Source organism: Passer montanus, unplaced genomic scaffold, assembly GCF_014805655.1.
Source record: "Passer montanus isolate IOZ18808 unplaced genomic scaffold, ASM1480565v1 scaffold27, whole genome shotgun sequence".
Classification (NCBI taxonomy): domain Eukaryota; kingdom Metazoa; phylum Chordata; class Aves; order Passeriformes; family Passeridae; genus Passer; species Passer montanus.
In genome coordinates, this window is record NW_024367372.1 from 10271358 (window position 1) to 10299315 (window position 27958).

The 27958-nt window shown below is 40.4% G+C and overlaps 1 protein-coding gene across 2 annotated transcripts in view; it reads left to right on the top strand.

Moving 5' to 3' along the window:
• CCDC88C (coiled-coil domain containing 88C) overlaps positions 1-27958 on the top strand; it is a 96161-nt gene that overhangs the window by 35647 nt on the left and 32556 nt on the right. For both annotated transcript variants that reach the window (XM_039712618.1, XM_039712620.1), the window contains exons 4-12: positions 2754-2823; positions 11999-12057; positions 13652-13735; positions 15165-15305; positions 15989-16173; positions 16641-16722; positions 17162-17320; positions 23465-23611; positions 25527-25671. In XM_039712618.1, coding sequence (XP_039568552.1) covers positions 2754-2823; positions 11999-12057; positions 13652-13735; positions 15165-15305; positions 15989-16173; positions 16641-16722; positions 17162-17320; positions 23465-23611; positions 25527-25671 — 1072 coding nt within the window. The remainder of the gene's footprint in view (positions 1-2753; positions 2824-11998; positions 12058-13651; positions 13736-15164; positions 15306-15988; positions 16174-16640; positions 16723-17161; positions 17321-23464; positions 23612-25526; positions 25672-27958) is intronic.

A 27958-nucleotide genomic window follows, 5' to 3' on the forward strand; every position in this document is an offset into this window, starting at 1 on the left:
TTCACTAACTTTCTGGGGTTTCAGTCTGGGCAAAATCTGAGCTGAATTCCTCAGTGTGGGAGCTTTCCCTTGATGTGTTTTATCCTGTGGTTGTGTGAGTGGATGGTTCACTGGTACATTGGTTCACAAATTATAGTTTATTAAACTGAAGTAACTCTGTTTCTCTGACTTGCTTTCCTGAGCTTGAAGATGGAGAGCAGTGGCATTGACCGTCCTCTATAAAGTGTTGAGCTCTGCTGGTGAGCTGTACTTCCTAAGTCAGGTGTTATCATCACAAGCACTAATCTGAAGGCAAAAGCTTTAGAATAATACAGATAATGATCTGTTTAAATATTTTACTTCAAAAATAAATGGGTCAGAGTATCACCTCTTGCAACAATTGTAATCTTTCAATCTGAATTAACAAATCGCTCTTCCAGGCTTGGGGCCATTTCAGCTTTATTCAGTGACTGTCAGATTCTTGCCAGAAGATACTGAGCTCAGACAATTGTGAGGGAGTTCAGTCATGGTTGTGTTGGGTGGAATACTCAAATAATTTTGCAGGAGAAGCTCATGGGAATGTTAACAGCATAAAAGTTAGCAGTAATGTCTTTTGTGTCTGCCAGTTAAAAAGCTAGTGATGTGATGGTTACACAAAGACTACGCAAATTCCTTATGCATTCCTGTCTTAGTGCTGCTCCACGTGCTGGGTGACTGGAAGCAGAATTCTTTCTCTTCTTTTTTTGCCATGGAAATTGCTGGTTAAAGCTCAATACTTCAGTATATGCAAAGTCTGATTTTTTTTGTTTAAAGCCTCAGTGCCATGCTGTGTTGTCATAGCACATGTTGCAGTCCAGCCATGTGCTCTTACATCCAATAGATTTTGCACCTGTTACAGTAAACAAACTTTGTTTAATGTGTCTCAGATGCCCAAAATAGAAAATGCTTTTGGCTAATGAGTCAGTGAATGTTTGGTCTGTGTTAGCCAAGCTTCACATTACATAAAGGACTGTAGAATCTTTTTCCTTAACAGCTCCAGAAATCCTATTAGCTGTGACACAGATATTTTTACTTTATCCAACAAGGAGTGTGTTTTGGTGTATGGATTAGAAGAAAAAAATGAAATGTGTTCTGTCCAAACCATTTTTTAAAATATGCACTCTGATTGCTTATCAAAGGCTGCAGGCTCTCTGAATTATTTCCTCCTTCAATCAGGCTTAATTTTCCTCCTGTGGTATAACTTTAAAAGCAGAGAAATAACAATGGGTAGCTGTGAGGGGAAGTGTCTGGGTGAATGGGTGATTGTTTCAGGAAGTGTGTTTCTTTGCTGCACTGTGGTGCTTTTTCCCCTGGTCTGAATGCTTTGCAAGTATCAATGCATGTGCCCTTCCAGTGGCCATGGGGTAGTCTGGGAAGTAAAGACAAGCCGGAAAAAGGCACCTGCCAAACATTTGGTTGAGTTGTATCTGTGAACTTTTGTTTCCTGAATCTCAGCACAGTGTTTCAGTCATACAGCCATTTTCCTCCCCAGCTTTTTATGTGAAATAAAAACCCACCTGCAAAGTGTTTTATCCAGCTCATAACAAGTGGGGGTGCTGGTAACTGCAAGTCAAAGTTAACAGCTGTACTGCTCTGCTCTTTGTTTCTGGGGTGCATGGCTGATTGTATTACTGTACAGAATCCCCTTTGCAATGTATTTATTTGAACAACTTCAAACATTTTGCCTGCCCCAGGGCTTGTAGCCTTTCTTCCCTCTTAAACCATTCTGTGATGTCAGAGCAGCTTCAGACAGATGTTCATTCAGATGTTGAACCTCATGTACGTCTCCCTTCTGTCATCTCCCCCAAAATAAAATGACCCTAAAGTATGTAATGAACATAATTTAATTCTGTTTTACTCCTGATTAAAAACAATGCAAATAAATCTAGAACTTTATATCCAGTTTCTCTGGGCAGTGCCAGATACCTGGTCAAGTGCTTTTCCCCACACCCACTTCTCCAGCCCAACCTTAAATTTTCAGCCCCATGAAATAATTTGACCAATAATTTGAGTTACTTAGATTTCACAGAGTGGCTTAGGTATGTTTAAACCAGCTGCATTTAATGCCCTGAAACATGGCAGCAGCTGTATGTTGCACATCAAATACAGGTCATGCCTGGGGTAAAGTGAATGATTGGTGTGCCTGGCATGGTCATGCCTTTATCCTGATTAGTGCCATGGGACCCTTTAAGTTCCATATTAGCCATTGTTAAATTTTATATCCAGTTTCTCTGGGCAGTGCCAAATACCTGGTCAAGTGCTTTTCCCCATACCCACTTCTCCAGTCCAACCTTAAATTTTCAGCCCCATGAAATAATTTGACCAATAATTTGAGTTACTTAGATTTCACAGAGTGGCTTAGGTATGTTTAAACCAGCTGCATTTAATGCCCTGAAACATGGCAGCAGCTGTATGTTGCACATCAGATACAGGTCATGCCTGGGGTAAAGGCATGAATGATTGGTGTGCCTGGCATGGTCATGCATTTATCCTGATTAGTGCCATGGGACCCTTTAAGTTCCATATTAGCCATTGTTAAAAGAGATGAGTGTATGTTAGCTGTGCAACCTGATGCTATCTTCAAATAGTGATTTCTCTCTCAAGTGGGGTTTCCTTTTGTGACCTCTGCCCTGCCAGTATGTTGAAAGCTTTGTAACTGTGCAGCTTTGTGTTCTTTGTGGTGGGATTGATTTGGATTCCTTTACGCTGAACTTTGTCTGTTGTCTTTTGTTTAGGAGGTCCTTCAGCAGCTGATTGTAATGAATTTACCAAATGTTTTAATGATTGGCAAAGATCCTCTTTCTGGTGAGTAGTTAATTGGGTTCTTCATCCATCTCCTCTGTAATACTAAATAAAGTTTGTATTTTTTTTTGTTTTCTTAAACGATTCTGTAATTCCATTCTAATTTAGGTTGGAAAACACTTTAAAGAGTCCAGCCCTTAACACTAAACTGGCCCTAAGTGCCACATCTATATCTTTCAAATCCTTCCAGTGATGGTGACTCAATCACTTCCCCAGGCATCCTGTTCCAATCCTTGACCACCGTTTTCCTAGTATCTATAAGAGTATTCTTAAGCCTCCCCTGGTGCAACTTGAGGCCATTTCTTCTTCACCTATTGCTTGTTATTTGGGAGAAGAAACCAACCCCCACCTTGCTACAACATCCTTTCAGGTAGTTGTAGAGAGCAATAAAGTCCCCCAGAGCTTCCTTTTCTCCAGGCTAAACACCCCCAGCTCCCTCAGCAGCTTCTTGTCAGACTTGAGCTCCAGACCCTTCCCCAGCTCCATTGCTCTTCTCTGAACACACTTCAGCACCTCAATGTCTTTCTTGTGGTGAGGGGCCCGGAACTGAACACAGGATTTGAGGGGTGACCTCAGCAGGGCTAAGGTGGTGTACAAGTACAGAGGGAAAATCTGTGCCCTGGTCCTGCTGGCCACACTATTGCTGACACAGGCCAGGATGGCACTGGCCTTCTTGGCCACCTGGGCACAGCTGGCTCATGTTCAGCTGCTGTCAGATCCCCCAGGTCCTTTTGCACAGGGCCCCTTTCTCACTACTCTGTCCCCAGCCTGTAGCGATGCTTGGGGTTGTTGTTGATCCAAGGGCAGGACCTTTACTGCTTGGAACCTCATATCTCTGGCCTCAGCCCATTGATCCAGCCTGTCCAGATCCCTCTGGAGAGCCTTCCTGCCCTCCAGCAGATCCACACTCCCACCCAGTTTGGTGTCATCTGCAAACTGACTGATGGTGCCCTTGATCCCCTTGTCCAGATCATTGATGAAGATGTTAAACGGGGCTGGCCTCAATACTGGGCACTGGGGAACCCCAGTTGTGACTGGCCACCAGCTGGGTTTAACTGGACTGAGAGTTGCTCCTCGCAACCAGTCTCCTAAACATAATACAAACATTTTTAATAAACTGTATAACTAAGGGACTATGGCAGCCAGTCTCCTAAACAGGCCATAATACAAACATTTTTAATAAACTGTAGTATTTGTAGGCAAACTACAAATATTTGAGCATCTCTGAATCCCACAACTTTACGTATCTAGAATGTAACACAGGTATTTCTATACCTGTACATATAAATATACATGTTTATTTGCATGTGATGCATATGCATGTCTGATGAGTGAGTTCTTGCCAAAGCCAGAAGAGCAGCTGTTAGTTTGTTTGAAAGTTGTGTCTCTTCACCCCTTATTTCAAGTGACCCAGGATGTAATCTGCCTTAGGACAAATATGTGTTGTCCTCCAGGTGTTCTGTGTGCCTGTATAATGAGTTTAGTTCTTGCTACATGTACACACCAGAGTCTTGCAGAATTGCCATAAGATGTGAAGGAACTGTTGCAAATGAAATGTGAGAAGAAATATAAAGGAGGATGGAGAGAAAAATACATATATTAAAAAAACAGGAAAAAGTGAGGAAGAGAATGGACAAAAAGAAAAACATTTGTCTGACCATGTTGTTTAGGCAGTGATATCTGTTGCATAAAGTATCACATCAGAAGTAAGGTGGAAGCCAATAAGCTCATGTCCAGAGTCCAGTGCTTTTGGAGAGACAAAAGAAAGCTGTTTAGCCTGAAAATTGAGTTGACTTCTTTGAAACACATATCTGAAATGGAAGGTTTTGTTGCTGTGTTTCTTACTTTTTTTTTCTTTCTTCATGCCCATTCTATCTCTGCCTAAGCCCAGTGCTAGTGCCAAGGGCATTGTGTTTGTTTTTACCAAAGAAGGTAAACTGGATGAATCCTGTCAGCAGTGATAGGCAATGACATGCTAATCAGTATCTCCAGAATAAACAAATGGCAGAAACCTTGGCAGAAGATTCTATTTTGCTGCTCTTAGGAGCTGTAGAATGTATATGTACAAAAAAAGCATTTGTCAGAAAACAATTTTAGCTAGTGTTAAATCACTGAATCTCATAGTCTTAGCGCTTCTGTGTTAAAATCAAACTGAGAGTAAGAAATCCACTTCTTCAGCAAGCAGAATAAAGTCTACAAGTCTTAATTGGGCTCTACAGGCTGCTGTTATGGGCAAGGAAGAAAATCAAAAGACAAGAGCTGTTTTTGTCAGTCATACAATGGGCTCCTTAGCATCAGGAGTGCTTCTGAATAGAAGTGTGTGGGCCAGCAAGGCAGCATCTCTGCTGGCTGAGTGTCAGTGGGAAAGGCTGGCTGGTTTCTTGTCACAGCCATTCCTGAGCGACAGCTGTCAGGAGACTCCTGATGTGGTAAATACAGTTTTGGTTCCTGGGAAAATGCACATTTGAAAGCTGTCCTGTATTCAGCTGTCATTTGCTATCGTCAGCCTGCTGGCTTTGTCAGCACCTCAGATCTCTCTTTGAGGAAAGTACCTGTGTCTGCTATAGGAAAGACACTGGCCATACATGTGTTGCTGTCATCTAGATCCTTTAATTACAACCAGAAAACTTTTTCTTTCCGAGATCTCTTAAAATGTGGTGGTTTGGGGTTTTGGTGTGGTTTTGGTTGTTTGCTTATTTTGTTTGTTTGTTTTTATGTGATCTTTTAAAATTTCGTTTTCCCATCACTGACATTATTTGGATAGAACATGAGAAGAAAGGATAAAAAATGCAAACATGTAACTTCTGGATTGTAACGTCTAAAACTGGTGGGGTGTGTGTACAAAAAAACACCAAATTTCTCATTTAGCCGTATTATATAACAGTTGTGGAGAACCAACCCCAGCTTAGACACAACAGACTAGGTGGTGAGCAAAGGAAGACTCCAGATGTATTTGCTTTAAGGAATGTATGTAAGGAGGAGAGTGTCTGAAAAGCTCATCTTAATCTTGCTGTTGGGTAGGCATTCACTGGTAATATGTGCAGGAGAAATGGTTAGAGAAGTGGAGAACTAGAACTTCCCTCAGGAAGAAGAACCTGGCTGAGAGCTAATGGGAAGCTGTGAAAAGGGAACAGGAATGAGATGGCTGAGGCAAAGGCAGTAAAGCTGATGCAGAAAGCTGAATGAAGGAATAGGCCATGATGAGCAGTGTGGGTGATGACCAGGTGATGTCTTTGTTACTGTTTGTGCAGAGAGGAGTCAGAGGAAGGCAGGAACACTTGGGAGGGGAAAAACAAGCAAAACAAAGATGTTCTCTCTCTCTTAGTGAGGTGATGATGAAGGTCCCTCTTGATCAGAGGAAGAACCACCAATCCCACAGTCACGTTCCTGGAACAAATCCAGTATTGCTTTGTACTGTTGAGCTGGGAAGGCTCTTAATGACTGTATTGTCTCCACAGGTCCAACACCAGAGAGCCATTAGATGTGATGCACTGTGTACAATTTCAGTGATTTATTTCTTGTAACAAGCCCATGTGACGTTTTGCTATGCACACTTTTCAGGAATTTTACTTTTACCTTCTAAAACACAGCCCAAAAGGGTGTTACAGGCATTAAATGATAAACTGAACAGCACTGAGGCTCTGAGTGCTGTTCTTGCTATTTAGCTGCCATTTGGCACTCAACAGATGGGACTGCTGAGGCCTTCTGCAGCTCTGCTTTGAACTTGAGATTATTGGAAAAACAGAACTGCCATCACAAAAAATGCAGTAGCACTTGGGCTTTTGCATAGGAAAAGGCTCATGTCTGCTGGGTTCATGAGCTTTTATTACTTGCTTTCATGTCCTCTGAACAGTTTGGTTCCAGATCATGGCAAATTTGCCTACTTTATTTGTCTAAAGGCATAAAAATAGCAGAAATATTTGTTAGAAGATGAAGGCTTGACTCTTTTCTAGAATAGAGGGAGCTAAAAATAAACTTGACAGTTTAATTAAAGGATTTAAAAAAAATTCCCAGGAATTTGACTTGCAGAATGATGCAGCTGATGTCAGAGGATTTATTCTCTTTATTACACTCTGTGGCAGACAGCTACTACCATTAAATTTCCTCTTAATTTCTGTCTCTTCTCAGTTCTTTTTCTTGCTGAACAGCTTTTTCAATTCATTACTGCACCACAAATCCCCCTGTGTTCAATAAGAGAATCATCAGCCTACTTATCATCTGAGACATTGCTGTAATCACTTTTTCATATTATGTCTGGTTTTAGCATGCCTTATAAATGGCCACTCATTCATGTGGCCACATGGGGAATACCAGTAATTGTTGGCAACCTCCATTTGGATGCATTTTAAAATTTCTCCATTTCTAGACATTCTTAGTTTTACCCAGCTAGTGAGTACTTGGAAATGTATGGCAGTTAATCTTTTGGAACAGTCATAATCATGAGGGGGGAGAGATTTTAGCTTGTTTTAGATCAAAGATGGAAGTGAGGTTTTGCTTGCCTAAAATAGGCTCATTTCTGTCCCTTCAAAACACTTTGCTATTTATATATGCTTTTCCAGTCACATGTTAAGTTTGTGAATGAGGACCCCAAAGTCTCTGCTAACAAGTGCCTATAGAAATCTAGTTTTCATTAAAATTGTAAAAGTCTGCTCTCACTTGGGTATGTTTCATGTATGGTTTCCTTCCTCATTTTGTTTCACAGTCCTCCAGAGGCTCACAGTTCATAAAATACCAAGTTTATAACAAAACACTGCCTCAATAGTGTAAATTTAACATTCAGACTTTTCTCACTGAGGATCTTGCTGGAGTTGGGGAAAACAGCACTTGCATGTTTCACAATCTGTGCACACCCTCCAGCTGCTGTGTGTGGCACTCCCTCTCCTGCGCTGGATGGAGTAGCATCAGAGCAGCAGTATGGAGAAACAGGCAGCACATGCCCAAAATTGCATTTACTTGGACCTGCTTGTTCCATTTCCTCTGATATCTTCCCATCCCCCCCTCATTTTTATCATTGTTTGTGTTCTCTCTGTACCTTGATCCTCCTTTTTTTGTTGTTGCATCTCCTAATCCCTGTGCCCGCCTTCTCCCTGAGTGCTGCCATCTGTTTCCCAGCCTCCAGCCCCGTGAGAGCAGAGGGATCTTCTGGCTCTGGCACAGGGAGGCTCCCCGGCTGCACAAGTGGTGTCTGGGCTTTCCCTTGCTTTATTTTCCAGGAAACCTGCTGGCCCTCTCTCATGGCTGGGAGCAGATGGGCTTTCTGCAAATGCTCCAGGTGGCTGGCTGGCTCCTGTGCAGCACAGACACTGGGCCTGAGAGCAACTGCCCTGGAATTTTAAGAAAAGGAGTAAAAGTGTTTATTTCTTAATTAGCGCTTTTCTGTTTAAGAGACAGTTTGACTCCCATCCATTTTTCTTGTGGGTACCTCTCTGCAAGGAGCTAGCCTAGACTGAAATGTTTGCGTCCTGGGTTGCAGGAGGACAGTGTCTTGGTAAGATCAGCTAATAAGCATGAGTAGGCTCAGCAGACTTTCTTCCCAGCTGTCTGGGAAGGATTTGTGTCATCCCAGCGAGGCAGCATAGGGGAGACAGCACATCCCTGCTTATGAGGCTGCACAAGGAACTTTACCAGCTTATAAAAGGGTGCAAATCAAGCTTTTTGAAAAACATGAAAACTGTTCAGAAGGTGTGATTGAATTGGGGATGAAGGTCACTTGCTTTTCTTCAACATGCAGTGCAGGACAGAGGCACTGTCTAGAATGCAGAGCTTCACTCCAGCACTCTGTAATACTAGAAGTGCTTCTGACTCACTTTGTCAGCCTGGGCTTTCCACTGAAGTGTGTGGTAGCTCAGCTCTCCTGTGGGTGAGATGAAAGGGTAGAGGGGTAATTAATCCCTTCCTGGCTTGTTTTGAAGTTTAATTGAAAACTCTCTCTAAAGCACTTTAGATTGGTAGAGAGATTTTTCATACTCATACCCTATTTTTGCTAAAAATCTTCTGTAAATAGTGTTATTCTACAAGGCTTTAAAATGTTATTCAAACCTAGCTTGAGAATGAGTGATCTGAGAGTGCCCTTATGTCAACAAACTGTCTCCTCCCCATGGGAAACAACTTCTGAATGAAAGCCCAAGGAATGGAACTTTTAATCACACATGATCTTCAAAACACTTGTGTGGCTGATATATCTGCTCAGTGGACCTTTAAGCCTTAGAAGTGCTTCTAGTGGGTAATACAGTCTCACTTTTATTACATGATGTAGCTTGTCTGCTAGCATAGAAAAATGTATTGAAAAGGAAACCTTGGAATAACCCTGACAGCTAAATTTTCACTGCAAGCTGCCAGGGGAGAGACCAGACTGCCAAATGCTGTGTTTAAAACATTAAGAAACTAATAATTTATTATTATCTGAAGTATTAATTTCTCACTCTTTTCTATAAAAGAGCTTGTCCAAGCTTTCTAGATTGTCCATCCCTGCTATGGATTGCCATGTCTGCCTCCACTTCAGTTCCTCATGAGAGGACTGGAGTGGGGTAAGGTCTCACTCAAAGGGCTATTTCCAGGCAAGGTCAGTCCCTGTTGAGAGACCAGGGTTGACCTTGGTAAGTTACTTTGATGTAATAGCCAAAGGTGTTTCACCTCACAGGCTCATGCAGCAACACCAATGCCCATCTGTTACCTCGCTGAGAAAATAGCAGAGCCTTGGTGCAGAGAGGTAGGGTGTGGTTTGAGTGACTTTAAGTAGCTCACATGTCTTTAGGATGGTGTAGGTGCTGTAACAGTTGGAAAGCTGCCATGGTGTTTTCTAAAATGAGTGATTTCATGTCACTGTGCTCACCCCAAGGAGAATTGGGATGCTATGATACACAGATTGGAATTTATGGTTGACAGATGAAGGTGCCCAGAGCACACAAGGGTTAGATCTTGTGTCTGGCATGATCCAGAGCAAGCAGGCTGACTCCTTCAGTCTCTCCATGGAGATGTTCTGCCTGAGTAAGTTTAGGTCAATGACAGACATGCTCACATCACTTGGACTCCATAACTTAATGACTTGCTGTTGTGTCCCACAGACATGCTCTGCTTTTAGTACCTGCTCTGTATTGCTTCAGAGCTGATGTAGAATGAAACCCAGTGCTGAAGCTACTGAGAACTCAGTTTCTGGAAAAAATACCTTCTGACCAAACTATTAGTCTCCCAGTAGGGCCCTCAAAGGAACAGCTCATGAAGTAACAGATTTTTTTTTTTTTTTTTGCTGTTGGTGAAGAACTTTGTATCATTTTCTATGCTTAAGTTTGTGTTACTGAGATTGCTCATGAAGTAACAGATTTGGGTTTTTTTTTGCTGTTGGTGAAGAACTTTTTGTCATTTTCTATGCTTAAGTTTGTGTTACTGAGATTTCTACAGAACAATCCGACTTTCACAGACTGAAATGGAATTTGTGTATTAAATTGTAACTTTTCAGGAAAGAGGAAACTTTCTGTACTGCTGCATACAGGGAGAAGAGTAAGAATTGTATGTCTTTCAAAACTAGTTTTTAAATATTCTGCAGGGGAATGAGCTTGTATTTACAGGGTGAAGTGTGAACTAGTATGTCTTAAAGATGGCTGTTTCTGCTGAAGAGAATAATTTCTGCTTGCAAAATCTTAATGGTTACTAATGCAGGACCTGGATATTGAGAATTGTAGTGTTCATTCATACAGTCTACTGATTATTTTTGTAGGGCATTCGTGAGTTGTTATAAAGATGAACATACCTAAAAGTTGTTGAAAATTGTGTAGGTATGTTTAAATACTGGTTTAGGACGTTTATGTGCCCAGAAATCAGGAGACAAGTTACTTCCTAAGCTGCCTGCACGTGGCTGTGCTGGCTTGCAAGGTTGTGGGAAGGCAGGAGCCCCCGTGGTAGTTTAGGTCAGTGCCTTTGTGCAGCTGTGGGGCTGTGGCAGCTTAACTGATGAGTCAGATGAACTCCCCTTCCCTGGCCTTGGGTCCTGCACATGCCTCTGACTTTCTGCCAGGGCAGCCTCACGAGGGCATGGTGTTGGTGGAGGAGCATGGTTGCACTCAGAAATTAGTATCTGTTTAGTGATAGGAGCAACTGAGCACCCAATTAAATCAGGGTATAGAATGAAAGCATTAGTCCCACAATTACACATTCAGAAAGAATGCAGATATGTAGGGATGAGAGAAATGTGTATGTGGCCTGTTTTGTTTCTTTGTTTCTCTTTCCACATCTTCCCCCAGTGTGGATGAGGACAGGCTTTTCCTGAACCTAGCTCTGTACAAGATGTTTTATTTTCTCATTGAAACTCCTTGCCTTCCTTTTGCCCTTTGTCTAACGTTGACATAGATAATTTCCTTTACCATCCAACAATCCACATAAATTTCATTGAAACAAGCTGGTTCTAAGCTGTACCAGTTCCCCTTGAGCAGTTGAGGCTCTCCCTGTTCTGACAGTGGGCAGTGGCTGGCAGGACTCAGCATGATTCCCTGCAGCAGCACGGCTGTGTCTGCTCTCCCCAGGGCTCCCAGCATATGGTCAGTACCCCTCAGCCATCCCTCATTCTCTGCCCTCTTACCACATGGGGTTTAGCTTCAAAGTGTGAGCAGGCTTTGATGCAGGACACGCAGAACTTATTTGCTGAAACATCTATCTCTCAGAGAGAATTTATATGTGCAGAATGGTATTCAGCTTTGGGAAGTCTGAGTGGCAACTGTTTCACAGAAGAATTTAGGGCAGGCTCTTTGTGAGTAACCCTCCTTTGCCTTGCCCATGGTGTTTTTGTTTTATTTTGATGGGGTTTTTTGGAGGGGGGAGGGATGTTGGTGGTCTGTTGGGCTTTTTTGCACTCTTGTTAATCACAACACAAGAGACAAGCACTGGTCATATGCACTGTACTATTTAAAGGATTTTTTTTTTTTTGTGATATACTGATCAGAAAAGCCTTAGAAAATTATGGGTGAGGATAGCACATGAAAAATGCTGTGCTGGATTTGGGATTTTAAACTAATCCATAAGAACTGCATTGTTACATAGAAAATATGGTAACTTTATAACAGGCATGTAGATATTGTTCAGGCACCTGTTCAAAGGTCTTTTTGTTTTAGGCACATATTTTGGAGAGGATCACTTGCAAGTACTTATCTGTTATACATATGTACTGATGACTTTTTTTCCTCTCCAGGTAAAAGTATGGATGAAATCAAGAAGCTGCTGTTGTTGGTTCTGGGATGTGCTGTGCAGGTGATAATTCATAGAAATTAAGATTTTTTGGAATCTGTGGTTTTTTTTTTCTGGAATGAGACAATCTACCCAAAATCAGTGCTGTATGAGCAAATCTTGAGCTCGAGACAGCTTGTGAGCTAAATTGTGAGAAACACAGTATGTGAAGGAAAGAAAGGCAGGGGAGAGGAAGCACATGGTGTGATGGCAGTGGCCTCAATTTGTTGCCAGTGCTTAATCAGACACAGGATGTGTACTTTTTAACTTCCATAACACAGTGGGACGAGATAAGTTTTGAACAGTGTTCTTGATATTGAGATTGTTGTTGGTTTATTTTCTTACTGTTTTAAAATACAAAGTGGAACAGTACATGTTAATGCCAAACAAATAGTTTAACAAGTCTAAACATTTGTTTAATGAATCATTGTTTTATTTGCACAATATTTTGATTTAATATTATGTGTCAAAAATACCCGATTAATAGATACTTTATATATTAGTGTGGGGATCTTGATGTGACATTTGTTTAAATAAAGAGAGAGACAATGTATATGGGAAACTGGAGAAATGCACAGCAGTTACCAGATAAAGAAATCAGTGTTCTGATTTCTTCAGTAAACAATGGCCTCGTTGCAGGCAGGCCTTTGCTGATAATTGACCTTGTTTGTAGGTCTGCCTTGTGTTTTTGCCATGCCTTGGGACACTTACCCTGCTCAGCTATGTCAGCTCAATTATGTCAGGGTAAAGCTGTCTATGTATTGCTGCTCTGAACTATGTTAGTGTTGCATTGCAGCACAAAGAATTGTTTTGGCTGCTGAGCATCCTCAGTCCTCATTTGCTGGTCTGAAGTGCTTCCCAAGGAAATAAATGGTTGAGTCTCAGAACCAGGCCCCAGAAGGACACTGTAAATGAGTTTAAAAACACCCTTTTAAATACTGCTTAAGTTCTTCACAGTGCAGTGTTGTTACAAGAAGGCAATAATGTTTTTAGTGCACAATCACAGATATACAGATAGCAGATGTCTGCCTCTTCTAAAGCCTTAAGGAAAAGATTTACTAAAATCTGTTTGTCTGAAATGTCACTCATTGTTATCCAGAATGTTTCGTGGTTTTTATCTAGAACATATGTTCATTTATTCCAACAAACAGCATTGAGTGTTGATGTAAGTAGTGTCTAAAGTGATGCATCTCTTTTTATTGCCAAAACCAAACAAAATGCAAACAGCAAGGCTGACAGGTTAAATGATGCAGTGTAAATGAAGGTTTACATTTGTGCAACTCCATTAATGAAGCTGTGATGATTTCCTCTGGCTGTTTCCCCACCTCTTGATCACATTGCATGTTGAACTTGTTTTTAAGAGCAAAATCAGCCATTTAACTTAGCCTTGGTTGTGCTGACTAAAACTTTTAAATAATTCAATGCATAATTTGGTTAATGTTCCATATGGAGCAGTCAAGTGTTGTACCTTCTAGTGTGAAAAAGTGTAGATCTTGAACAGTTTTTTTATTGGCAGTGTAGGTTGTTTGATTTGGTTTTTTAAAAAATTGAAATGAAAAATGAAGCAGTAAGTTTTAGGGTATGTGGCACTGTTTCAGGGTGTGCTTTCTTTTAACAGTGTGAAAGAAAAGAAGAGTTTATTGACAGAATAAAACAACTGGATATTGAAACCCAAGCTGCCATTGTGTCACACATTCAAGAGGTAGGATTCTTAGTGTTGTCTGTTTTGGTGTTATATCTCTCCATTCCTTGACTTAACAGGATTTTTTTGCTATAAAATGTTAATGCTTAGAGTTTCATGATGGGTTCATAGGTTCATAAACTTCACAAAGAAGAAAATGGAATATGCTGCTGCATTCAAACTGTAAGATGAAAATTATGAGTATTGGGGTCATTACTTGTCTCAGTGGTCTTTTAAAGAGATGATGTGGTAAATGCCTTGCTTGCTGCTTATAGGTTATGCAGAAGGATTGTTGTGCAATAGTGACAAAATGTATGCGTAGCTTAGAAGCTGCACATTCCCCAAGCCCTGTGGGAGGTGACACAGCCTGCCCAGTGACTTGCTTCAGACAGCGGGCTCTGAGTTAGATGGTCTTGCAGAGCTGAAATTGGACATAGGCTCTGTTTAAAAAGGTGTTTGATCCAATGACAAGCATTCTTGGATTTCTGAGGTTTCAGAAGGAGTGAATACAGATAAGCTGAATACAGATAATGCAGATAAGTGAATACAGATAAGAGTGAATACAGATTCACCAAAGAATACAGAAAGTCTTACTTTGGTGACCCGGGTAGAAGTGCCCCTCACTGGGAATGTGTGCTGACTGTTCCCAGGTGTTAGTGCATGCAGGTGGCTTACCAAAGAATACAGAAAGTCTTTGGTGACCCAGGTGGAAGTGCCCCTCACTGGGAATGTGTGCTGACTGTTCCCAGGTGTTAGTGCATGCAGGTGTAGAAAGTCTGATACACTCAAATTTGAGGAACAAGCAGGGAAAGACTTAAGACAGGAACTTTTTTCTTAATATTAAAAAATAGTTAAACTTTTAGGAAAGAAAAAAAATCATGATGAGCTAAGCACATGGTTGTAACAAAACCTGGAACAGTCATTAACTTAGCTTGAGAGACTTGCCTGATGTTTCTGCTAAATCATTCAGAGTTAATCAATTTAGATAGGGTAACAGTTGAAAGATACACTGCTAGCAGCAACCAGAGGTATTTCTGCAGCTGATACAGCTCCTCTCATCTGTATCAGCAGCAAATTGCAAATTCATTGATATCAGGGATTCTTCTTAGTAACGTTCAGTGTGGAATTAGTCCCTTCTGTGTGGAAATCACCTCTGGGTCAGTAAGTCAGCTGCACACTTCTAATATGCAAGTGCCCATGCTATTAATCATAATATTTATCTGATCACTTTTAAAAATCAGTCATAATAATTATAAAAAATGCAAATACCAAAAATTTCTGGGTAGCGTTACAGTTAAAGTAGTTGCATTTATTATTTGCAGCCTGTATTTGATAAAATGGAAATGTTTTTTAATTTATGGGTAGAAGAAATGGGGGGATGCTGCATATATGGTGAACAAATTTTCAGCTCAACCAGTGGAAAGACATACTTTTTTGTTCCTATTCCTAGGTGACTCACAATCAGGAGAATGTCTTTGACTTGCAGTGGCTGGAGCTCCCAGATATGGCCCCAGAAGAACTAGAGTCTCTCTCCAGGAATATGGTTTTCCACCTCAGGAGGCTCATTGATGAGAGAGATGAATGCACAGAAGTATGAGGACATATCTCTCCCATACAGAGCTCATGAGAAGCAGCAGATATGGCTCCATTCCTTCTCTTGTATCTTGTTTGTGCACTAGGTTTCTATTTCTTCTGGACCTTTCTACTACACCTCTGAAAATGTGTAGAAAGATTTTGACTTTTCCATTGATTCTTGTGTAAGCACTAAGATGTGGTGAAATGATTGGTAAAGAGGAGTTGAAGTGGAGACCAAGTGTTTCTGCATGTCTGTCCAGTTGTTCAGGCAGTGCTTGCTAGTCTCTCTGTTGGCATCTAGTCATTGGGCTCCATTGTCTTCTCTAGTTTTTCTAATTCATCAGTTCCTTTCCCTTCAGATCTCTGGAGAAGCCTTCTCTTCTTTAGCTTGTTAATCTTCTGTCATGCTTTTGACTGCAATTGTGTTAGTTTAAACTGTTAGTTGTTAAAGGTTTTTATGAATTCTTCGAGGAAACCAGACTGCTTATTTGAGCATTGGAAGGGGAGTGTTTTGGTGGCTGGAACATAGTGGAGATTCCTTTTCTCTTCTGTGTAACCTTCACTCCTGGCTGTCACTTGAATTCTGTATCATGCCATACTAATAACTTCCTAAATGTAAAAATAATTTTTAGGTATTTTTAGAACAATGTATAAATACACTGTTTGTCTCTTGGCACTACATAGTCTTCTTATTTCCAGGTCATTGTAGATCTCACTCAAGAGAGAGATTATCTGCAGTCTCAGCAACCACCAAGCCCTCTGAAAGTACCAAGTCCAGATTCTTCACCAAACCCTGCAAACCCTCTTTCGAATGAAGAAAAGCAGCACCTGGCAGTTGAGCTGGCAGACACAAAGGCTAAATTGAGAAGAATCCGTCAGGAGCTGTAAGTCGCCATTACTTTGTGCTTCTAGAGAGACTTTTGTGCAGCCTGAAAGTACAGGAACCTGTTGGCTCCAATACACTGGCTTCCATAGGAGCCCTCAGAAGCACACCTTTCGCATCAGAGCCGTAGGAGGCTAGTAGTGTGGCTACTTGCATTCTTCTTTTTGTGTCTTACCTGTCTTTTCCTTCCTTCAAAATACCAGCTGCTAGCTCTGCTTTTTAACTGGAAGTGGAAGCTATCTATGACAGCCGGTACACCAGTGAGATTTGAACACAGGAACTTAGTATAAAAATAGAATTGCAAACTCTGATGATATGTGTATAGTATCATGACAAAATGATGAAGCTGTCAAAACTAAGAATGTGCTGGGAGATTTTTCTCTTCCTTTACAGATTCCTGGCAGTGTCCATAATCAATATTGTTTTAGGAAAGAAAAAAATTACTAAGATTTTTCTAATCCTTTTCAGGGAAGAGAAGTCTGAGCAGCTTGCAGATTCTAAACATGAAGTTGAGCAGCTCACCCTAGAGCTGCAAAAAATAAAGCAAGAGGTGAGATGGGCTCATTTTACTGTGACAATCTTCTTTCTGTATTTTAAAAAAAAATCCGGTTTCAGTGTGAAGCTAAAATTACTACTATGTATGTTTTATAATGAAGAAAACAACTTAGTCCAGCAAGCTGTTTAAAGATTATGGTTGTGGCATAGCAGTGCTTTACTTCCCATTTATCTGTTGAGAGCAGTCTCATCTGTTTAGCTTGCATATAGCCTAGTAGTGCCTGAAGCTTATGCAACATCGAGCATTAGTTATGTCAGATCCAACAGGCTAATGAACCTCTGTCTTGTAGAATATTTACTGGCTACTAGTAGAATTCTTACTCCTTAATCAGAGGAATACTATTTGTTTATGCTTACAACCAGTAAGTAAATACAAAAAAATCAACTTGAAAGTACATGTTTAAAAGTATTAAGATAGGTTTTTCTCCCTGCAGAACATGCACCTTGCCTCAGATGCGCGCTCTGCCCGAGCCTACAGAGATGAGCTGGACTCTCTGAGAGAGAGGGCAAACCGCGTGGAGAGGCTGGAGATGGAGCTGGTGCGCTGCAAGGAGAAACTTCACGATGTGGAGTTCTACAAAGCTCGCATGGAGGCAAGTGGAAATGAGGAGAAAGATTTGCTGAGTAATCCTTAATGTTTGGCTTTTGTTGTATAACTGGTTCATGCGTCATTTGTCATTGAGCTGACCATAGCAGAACATCAGAGCAAGTAGAAGTTTCATAACATACATCATAGCTATTGACTGAGCATCTTAAAACTTCTCTCAGTAGAGAAAGTACTTGGTGCACACAAAATAAATGCCCGTTAGTTTTAAAGAACTCTGCTTAGTTCAGCATTATGTGGCTAAACAGGACAGACCTTTTCTGGATGCTTTTTCTAGAGTCCAGACATTTAGTGTAGCTTTAGGTAAATTCCCTCTGTTCCAAAGTTGTTCCTTGGACAAGCACTTTAAGTAGCACATATAAATTAGTTAAGTGAATGTCTGGGTGTTTTTCCTTATGGTTTTGTAACAGATGCAACTGTTATTAAAATGGCATTTTTAAGGAGGACCTCAGATTAAAAATTCTAGCCACCCCTTTTTGCAGCTGTTACTTGTAATAGAAAGGAGAAAAAATTTGGATCTTCCCTAGTGTCATGAGTGGGGTATGTGAATGAGAAGTGTGTGGCTTGATTCCAGTAGTGATGTCAGATGCTTAGTCACCTGCAGCTATGCCCATCCTGGAATCACTAATTGAATTAGGTTGCAAAAGGCCTTAGAGATGGTCTGGCCAAACTCATTGCCTCAGCATGGCTGATGTTAAATTTAGGTAGGACTGCTCTTTCTGTTCTTTCAGTTATTTGAGGAATTCACACCAAAACTCCCAATAATCCACATACATAACACTTAAGCCAAGGTCAAATAAATATCCAGACTGTTGAACCAAATGGAGGTTCAGTAATTGACAGCCTCACTATAATTAGATAAAATTCCAAGTCTGAAGTAGAAGAATGATGTTGCCAGGCCTCTGGCTGAGAGCACAGACCTTATTTTTCTGCTCTATAAACTCTACTTTGTAGGTTATTTCTTTCGCCCTTCTTTAACCTAAGGGGGTAGCTAGCTACTTCTTCTTATGAATAGGTTCACTAAAATGGATGGTTATTAAATGTAGTAATAGACTACAAAAGCCTGTTTTGCCTCTCGGTAATTCCCAGTTTGTATTAGGAAGAATGAAGCTCTGCCTCTCTCTGTTTTCATCCTTCAAGCTGGCAAATCAGTAATGCTCTACCCTGGCACATTGGCTATCAGTGAGCCATCCTGGTGTTTCCCTTCTGGCTGTGCACTGGAGGTGCTTAGCTTTACCTGGAGCTCAGAGAGGAGATTTTGTGTCCCCTTCATTTGAAATCAAGGGAGTAGCCTTCTTGATTGGCTCAGAGCCAGCAGTTTCCTGCACTGCTAATCTTGCTTAACATAGCATTCAGTTAAGAGACCTTAATGTTAGTTTCAAATTTCTTCTAATTCTCTGTGCTCTCTCTTCCATCCTGTCAGTTTTTGGTGGTACTGTAGAATGTCAGAGATTAGTTCTGGCTCTCCAGGGATACCTCCCTGTGATACTGTCATGGTTTAACCCCATCCAGCAGCCAAGCCCTCACAGCCACTCACTCCCCACCAGTGAGATTAGAGGGTGAATTGGAAGGGTAAATGCTGGAAAACTCATGGGTTTAGATAAAGACAGTTTAATAGGGAAAGTAAAAGCCACATGCACAATCAAAGCACACCAAGGAATTAATTCACTGCTTCCCATAGGCAGGCAGGTGTTCTGCCATCTCCACAAGAGCAGAGCCCCATCACATGTCATGGTGACTTGGGAAGTGAAACACAATCGCTCCAAATGTCCTCCCATTCCTCCTTCTTCCCACTTTCTTCCCACTGAGCATGATGCCATATGGTCTGGAATATCCCTTTGGTCAGTTTGAGTCACCTGTCCTGGCTGTGTCTCCTCCCAGTTTTCCATGCATCTCCAACTTCCTTCCCATTATGGCAGCACAGAAAGCAAAAAAAGGCCTTTGCTCTGTGTGAGCCCTGGTCTGCAATAACAAAAACATCTCTGTATTAACGCTGTGTTCAGCCAAATGTAAAACACAGCCCCATACCGGCCATTTGGCCTACCCCAGCCAAAACCAGCACAAATACAGTAGTGGGACCAGGAATATTTCCCATCGATCAGGCACATGTCTGATTTGGAGCCACAGTGTGGCCCTTAGCAAAAGTCACTTTTGTAGGAGCTGAGCTTTCCTAACGGGCAGCAGGATTGCACAGCTGTGTGCAGGGTGCTGTGTGGTTTTGAATAGACAGCGAGTTTCACATTCTCACCACTCCCTCTTCCGTCACTGATCAAGTTTTGACTCAGCCAGGGACTTACAGCATTGAGAGCAGGCAAACTCCGCTGGTCTCAGGCTGGTGCAGTCAGAGGATTCCACAGGGCCCTATTCTGTGTTTTCATGCTCATAGAGTAGCACAAAGACTGTGCATTCTAGCCAGTATCCAGCTTTCCACAGGGCCTCAGTTTTCTGTCAAATCTGACTCAAGTCCTCTGCCCCTCTGAAAGAAGAATTAATGTCTGGGGTCAGTATAGTCTCTGCTTAGATTTGTTTAGGGATGTAACATGGTAGAGATTTTTACCTCTAGACAGTACAGTGATTATTCATTTCATGGCATTTACTGGTTGCCAATGGCTTGCTAAGCTCTAACCCTTAGGACCTGAATAAATCATCCAGAGCATGCAATGAAAATGTAGGTGGGTTCTGCATCAGCCACTTTTCTGTGGTAATGTGATACCTTAGGGCTCATAGGGTCTTGACAGGGTTGTTAATAAGCAGTGCCAGATTGGTAGGTGAGAAGAAAAAGAGGATTTAATGTTGTGCATCAATGCAGAAAGCTATTAAATGAGCCCTTAAAATCTTTTCCTTCCTGGTATTGTAGGAGACATGCAAAAGGTTGAAATCTGTATGTCAGTGTAGCAGATTTAAACCCTGTGTGGTGTTTCCCTTTCCCTTCTCTCTGCATCTTGGTAAATGGTTCAGGAGTGACATTTTAATTGAACCATCATTCAAGGAACATGAATGTCCTCTGGAGCCTTCCTGCTGGGGTTGCTTGTTGAGGTCACAGCTGTGAATGTGAAGGAGCAGCTCAGTGCAGGGCTTCCTCCACAGAGGTGGTGCTTCTCTGCAGTGCAAAGCTCCCTTCCAGGATCATCTCCACTGAACCTTTTGTTGTTCCATGAAATGAGATTCTTTTCTAAGGCCAAGGAGTATGCCTTTCCCAGTTTTTCTCCTTCTCATCATAATCAAATTTCTATGATGGGAGGAGTCTCTTGTCAATTAAAAAAAAAAAATAGAAGCAAAAGCATGTCCTGTATATTGTCATATGAGTGTTCAGTGTTTGATTGTCACCAGATGTTTACTGTGTTATGGCTCAGTAGCAACAGCTTCTGAACTGCCTGAAGGCAAGGGTTTGAATTGGGTCCAGTTGCATGTGATTTTTTTTTTCAGATTTAAACAATCTCATTACTACTTTAGTTTCTGAAAATGTTTCCCAGTGGCAACACACCCTGATTGTGCAACCACTTATACCCAGAGTTAATTGTAACCATCTGAATGCACAGAGCACATTGTTAAACCTATTTCAAGTTACAGTTGATAGGGCATCAAACCACAATATGTAATTCATTGAGAAAGTACAAAAGCTGAGTTATACTCAGTGTATTAAACAAAAAAAACCCACAGCCAACTGTTTTTGTTGCTGATTTAAAAATAACCTTATAGTTATAAAATAATGTTGATTGTTTTTTATATTTGAATTATATATTTGGTTATTTTTATATTTTAATTTATTAATTTGATTAAAAATGAACTAGTGGAATTAGTTCCAGTGGAAGCAGCACCACCCTATGACCACCACCTGCTGACTGTCTAACAAGTGTGATTTGTAGCCAGTTAGATTTTTAGGTCAGCTGTGTTATTCCAGCAACTTCTGGGAGGTGTTAGTGCTGACATGTTTTAGTTAGGACAACTTTTCTTCCCAGGCCTTGAGATGTAACTCTACAAAGCTCCCATGGACTAATTATTTAAATTATATGAACTTTTCAATATTAAGACAGCCTCAGATCTGAGAATGAACAATGTTTACCTTGTCACAGCAGGCATTTCCACCTGGTTATTAATTTAATATTTCATCAGAACTACTTTGAACTGGCATGACTGCCCATCCTGGGTACTCAATGGAAAGTGCTTCAGTTTTCCATATACTGCAGCTCCCACTGGTTTGTGGTTTGTACCAGAGCCTGCATATGTGTATGTACTTGGCACATAATTTGGCTCTTGATGAGACACTAAAATAACTAGTTGTTGCTTGGTAGGCAGTTTCAAGGATAGTTATGAGGTCATGTCTTTGAGGTCAGACACCACTTTAGTTCTTAGGGCTGTGGTCCAGATTAAGTGTGGTGATCTAGCAAAGTAAACTCTTGGCACATTGCTGTTTCATTACAGATATTCTGGCAGCTACCATAACACCCAGCAGTTTTTGTGCCGTGTACTTCTGGTCTGTCATCTGTTCAGTGTCAGCCTTTTATGTCTGCCCACCCTGAAGTGACCCTGTTAGATCAGACTTGGCCCAAAATGCATGTTCTGTAACCTTAGTGTTTCAGTATTATTGTTATTTTAGTTACTTGCATGCTCAGACACTTGAATTGAAGATGAACCTCTTCACGAACACTGAGAGATCAAGGGCAGTATGGTACTGCATAGGGTAGACTTTCCATATTATGCCATATACAGTCAAGCTGCAACAAACAACTATGATTATGAAAGGCTTTTAAATGATGGCCCCCCGTAGTACCAAAAGGCAGGGGGAGTGGCTGTCATCAGACTCTCAACTCATTCTTTACATCACTCTTTACATTTTTCTTCTTTTTTTTTTGTTTGCTTTTTAAATAAATGAGCTTATATAAGGCTTCTTAAGGCTGATTACACCCCAAAAAATGAGAAGATAGTTACTGATTAAATTGTGAAAGTGATTTGCTCATGTGTGGTGATCTACTTGGTTTGGATGTTTGTGGTCTGAGAGACCAGACATGAGCACTGTGTCAGCAGAGACATCACATTTGAAGTCAGTTATCCAGGAATAACCTTGTCTAGCATTTTGTCCTGTTTGCACATTTTCTGGTTTTATATATTTCATTGGAACAACAGAGTGGATGGGGAGAGAATCAATCTGCTTTTTGCCCAGTTGTAACTCATCTGGGGAAAATTCCTTACTGTATCCATTTAATCTTTGAAATGCTGATGCATTCCTGCCATGGAACATTTGTCTTGGACTCAAGACTTATCTGAGGATCAGCTACAGTAAAAGCTAGCAGTGAGGTATTACAGTTTAAAATGAGACATTTTTGATAAATGTGTTTAAAACATGACCAACATTTCATGGCCAAATTTCATGCTTTGAATGTTTCATGTTTCCAGAATAAGATACTTGAATGAACAGAGTTTCATTTGATTTGTCATTTGCAAGGAACAGTTGCAGTGCAGTATAATTCACCTGTTTCTAGTGCTGTGGCTGCAACAAAGTAATAAATTAAACTTCTACTCAGTAAAACCAGATCCAAAAGCTCTAATGAGTGAGTGAGGTGGCTTGTGCAGTTCACACTCGTGTTTAGTGGGGAAGTGGCAGGAATGTTAAGTGATAAGTATAAAACTTCTGCTGTTTAAGTGCATTAAAATTCTATTCGTGAGGGAGAAAGAGAGAAACTTGGTTAAATAGATGTTTGCTCATGAGTGTACTGAAACAGGAATGTGTATTTTGAATGTATTGATGGATACTGTTCCCCATCCCTTGTAAGTAAATAATCTGTTTTGAAGCTGGGAAAACAAGGAACTATGATGAATTGGCAAAGGAATTATAACAGTGGAATTGAACAGTTGCTCTTTTGTGTGCACCTCTTGATCTAGCCTCATGTAAAGCAAAAGAAACTTTGTTAAACTTGTAAAATTGAGGAAAAAACCCTAAGAAATATTAGATTTACTTGCATAGTGACTCAAAGGTAATAAAAAATACTATAATCTCCCATTAAAATATTAAGTAAAAGTCTTTCTATGAAAAAAAGTTTCAGATTTCCTTCTTGTTTTTGCAATGTCACTTTATTAAAATCACTTGGTTTATGAAAAGTTAGTAAGAAATTAACAATGTTACTTTTTTCCCTAGGAATTAAGAGAAGACAACATTGTATTAATTGAAACAAAAGCCATGCTAGAAGAACAGCTAACCATGGCAAGAGCTCGTGGTGATAAGCTGCATGAATTAGAGAAAGAAAATTTGCAGTTGAAATCCAAACTTCATGATGTAGAGCTGGTATGCACTTTCATTTTCATTATGCTAATTTTTTAAACTTCTTTTTTCATTTTTACATTACAAAATCAAGTCACAGAAACTGGTAGAGACAGGCAAAAAAATCAATAGTGCTTTTGAATAGGTTTTTAGATTGAACTACATGAATTCTTGAAATAGTGTAATGTTATGTGCTACTTTGTATGAGACTGAGGGGTTTTTTTTGTGGAAGGTACATCACAATTTTAAAATACAGTCTGCTTTCATACATTTTGTTAATGGAGATCTAAAATCTGTTTAAGTAGAAATCTCTTAGATTAGGAAATTAAATCTACTCTAATAAATAGTCTTTCTTGTTGGAAACAAAATCCCCAGCCATTGCAGTGTCTTTAAGAATCCATTACCACTGTAAAAGACACAAAAACCCAGAATTTCTTTATGTGTAAATAAGAGGTATGTTTCATTGTTTCATAAATAAGGAAAGGTAATAAGTGGGAGAGTATTGTCTACAAACAAAAACCAACATTGGACTTCATAAACCCACTAGAAATAATAAATACTATTTTATCTGTTGTATTTTACTTAACAGTCCTCCTCTTATCCCACCATGATTTGAATTATTTTGGGTTTTTCTGTAGAGGATTTTCAACAGGTTCTGTTGGAATTAAAAATGTGGAGGATGCTGTATGGGATGACTGAATCTCAGTGGAAGTCAGTGACAAGGGATGTCCCCCGGGATCTGTACTGGGACCAATGTCACTTAACATCTTTGTCATTTATGACATTGTCATTGGGGTCAAGTGCACTGTCAGTGGATTGCAGGTGACACCAAGCAGAGTGGTGTGATTGACACACCTGAAGGATGGAGTGGCCATCCAGAGGGACCTGGACAAGCTCAAGCAGTGGGCCCATGGGAATTTCATGTGGTGGAACAAGATCTAGTTCGAGGTGCTGCACCTGGGTCAGGGCAGCCCCAGTATCAACACAGGGTGGGCATGAACAGATCAGAGCAGCTCTGCTGAGCAGGATTTGGGTGTGCTGGTGGATGAGAGGATGGACATGATCCAGCCATGGGCATTCACAATTCAGAAAGCCAAATGTGTCCTGGGCTGCATCCAGAGCAGTGTGGGCAAGAAGTGTTAAAGACTAGATTGGACAGGGCTTTGAGCAATGTGGTCTAGTGGGAAGTGTCCCTTCCCTTGGCAAGAACTGCATAGTCTTTAGTGTCCCTTCCATCCCAAACCATTTTATGACTATGATTCAGGATATTATAAAGGTCGTGTCATGCTCAGCTTCTCCAAAGTTGCTGGAGATTTTCTGGTGACTTGATGAATTCTTGAATTGTGGTTTCTGAAAAGCTGAGAACCACTGAGGCAGCATTTCAGTTCCCTCAAAAGCAAATGTCCCAGATAGTCACAAGAAGCAGCAATAGATTTCTCCAGGCCTGTTTTCTGGAGTTAGAATTCAAATTATGAAGCAGGTGTTACTTGCTGATCCATACGACTGTGTCCAAGTTTGATGTGATGAGTTGAAGCTCTGCAGAATTCAAGGTTCTATCTGAAGAATTTCCAGTTTGTCAGAGCATGATGCTGCATGTTTTTGAAGAGCCTAGCTCTGGAGACATCTTGAATCCAGTCTGCCATACTAGTCCTGGCTTGTAGTGGCCCTGTCATCACCCAGTAATTCTCACTGCCATTCCCCTCTCTCCAAGTGTGTCGTGGACCAGAGCTGGTGCTAAACAGGGCCAGTTGGGCTTTGCTTTCTGTGGCTCATACAGGTAGCCCACAGCAAACATTTAATGCTGAAGATGTATTTCATTATAAAACCCCAGTTTTTAAGGAGATTCTTCTACCCTCAACATGCACTGTGCCTGTGGCAGCTTGGCCTGCAGTCTTAGAGATGAGCTGAACACGCTTTCATTCACGTGTGTCTTGCACAGGACCGGGACACAGACAAGAAGAGAATTGAAGAGCTGCTGGAGGAGAACATGGTCTTGGAGATTGCACAGAAACAGAGCATGAATGAGTCTGCACACCTAGGCTGGGAACTAGAACAACTGTCTAAAAGCACTGATCTTGCAGATAGTGAGTACCACTGGGGTGGGTAGCTGTGGTGTTTGTGGTCTGTTTCAGAATAAACAGGTTGGTTGACTGAGATGGGAACAGAAGTTGAATCCAAGATTGGAAAGCTTCCCTCATTCAGCCACTTGACATTGACCTTCATTTTTTTGAACTTCTAAAATGTATTCCTCTTCTTTTCACTCTCTTTTGAAAGCATCAAAATGCTTTGCTTTTGTTCATCACTGAGAGAATGGCTTCTAAGTATTACACTTTAATAAAAATTAAAAAATAAAGAAAGCTTTGTAAATGACACAGCAGAAATGTCACATTGAATATTTCTAACTGAATGGTTGGGTGGAGTCTGTGATCTTTAGTATTCTTTAGTACAGTTAATACAGACAGTTGTGTGGTCTTTAAGTCCCAGGAAGTAATGTATGCTGAAGTCATTTATTTTTACTAGATACTGAAAAATGTGTGCAGTTAAAATAACTGTCTGATTTTTTTTCTTTGAGTGGTTGATTTGATTTCCATAGCTATCACAAAGATAGCTTATTCTTTCTTCACTGGACAGGTTTTAGCATTGGTTTCTGTGTTTAACATTTATTCTGTCTGTTACTCCAGCCTAAATAACAATTCTAAGTGGAACTTGGGAAATACAAGCTATTTCCTCTAATTCAACATGCAGCCTTGAGTACTGAGTATTCTCCTTATTTTGCTAAGACTTGCATGTTTGGCTTTGTGAGCCAGAACAGTTGAACTTGAAGACAAAGGAATGAATTAGAGTAAGCAGATGTTAAGTTTTCAGTGAAACTGTCTGGAATAGCTTTGTTTTGTAAAACAGCTGGGTGTGTAGCTGACACCAGTTCTGGAATCTTCTTGCTGTCTAGGATCTGAGTTCTCTTCACTAAGATTAATGGCTAGTTAATTGTTACTTATAAATAATAATCTCACAAAGCAGGTTATGTTAGCCTGAGAAATGAATGTCACTCTATTACTCCTCCTTTGTAATCAAGGATATTGCTCATTGTGTTAGTGGGGGGAAACACAGTTCTCTCAAAACTTAAGAAATTTTTGACCAAGACTATTTCAGGAAAATGTAGCAATACCTTAATTTTATGGCTGGTTTAAAATACCAGGTTTTGTTCCCTTCCTGATTTGCTTTCACTATTGATGTAATAGAAGGAAGAATGCTAGTTACCTCTTATTTACTAATTTCCATCAAACATTACTTTCAAAATTTGCTTGAGTTATTTATCACTGCACTGATGTTTAGCATTTTAGCACTGGAGCTTCAGAAACTGAAGCTGAAATGTTCAAAAGAACATTTAACTTTGGACTTTTATTTCGTAGAAATACTGTTCTGATTTTAGAGTAATTATCTGTAAGAAGTTTTATTTCAATCTGTGTTGCTGTTCTGAATGCAGTCTGACTCTATTTGTTTGTACAAATAGAGTCAGACTGCAAAACTCTTCTGGAAAATCTCCCATTCCGGGATATCGAGTTGCATTTGCAAGGGTGGCAGATGGAAGATTTTACCAGCTAGTTTGGTATTTTTTATTTAAAATAATTTTTAAAATAAGCATGGGAAAAAGTAATTTAGGTGGACTTCATTTCAGAACAGAACTCAACTGGAGTATTTAGTTAATAAATGTTAAGTGTTTGAGTCTTCACTTCGCCAAAGCTTTCCAGGTGGTGCTTTGTAAAAGAGACAAACAGAATTTTACCAATCTCAGAAAGTTGCCAGCTTACTCAGTGTGCTGTAGTGCTTATTTAGAGGGAGTTATTAATTTTCTTAGATTTAAAGACAGTGTTCAAGTCAATTTCAAATGAAATGTGGTCTTGAGGTGATGGGTAGCAATTTTTTCATGTGTAAATGAAGGTTGCTCTTGTAATTATTCAAATGCTGGGCAGAGAAATTACCAGAGCAGTGAGGCTCAGGTGATGGATTTTGAGGCAGAGCAGTAGTGAGACTTTTGATCTACAAACATTGAGTAAAACAGCATCTCTGTTGTAAAACTTGAATAAATTTTGTTAGTTCTGAAATTTCAACTTCAGACACAGCATTCTGATGGGTGTCCTGTGCCTGGATACCTAGTAGTAAATTATTCTCTGTGCTTCAGCATGCTCTTAATGAAGTGATAATATAATCACTGGAATACTCTTCTGTAAGAATTTTTTTTTTATGACTGAATGTGGTTGAATACCTGAGTTTTCACTAGCTCTTGGAAGTGCATCACCTTGTTGTTTTAGCAAAAACTTAGCAGGGGTTTACTTTTTGCCTCAATTTATTTTCTATGATGAAAGTATGAGA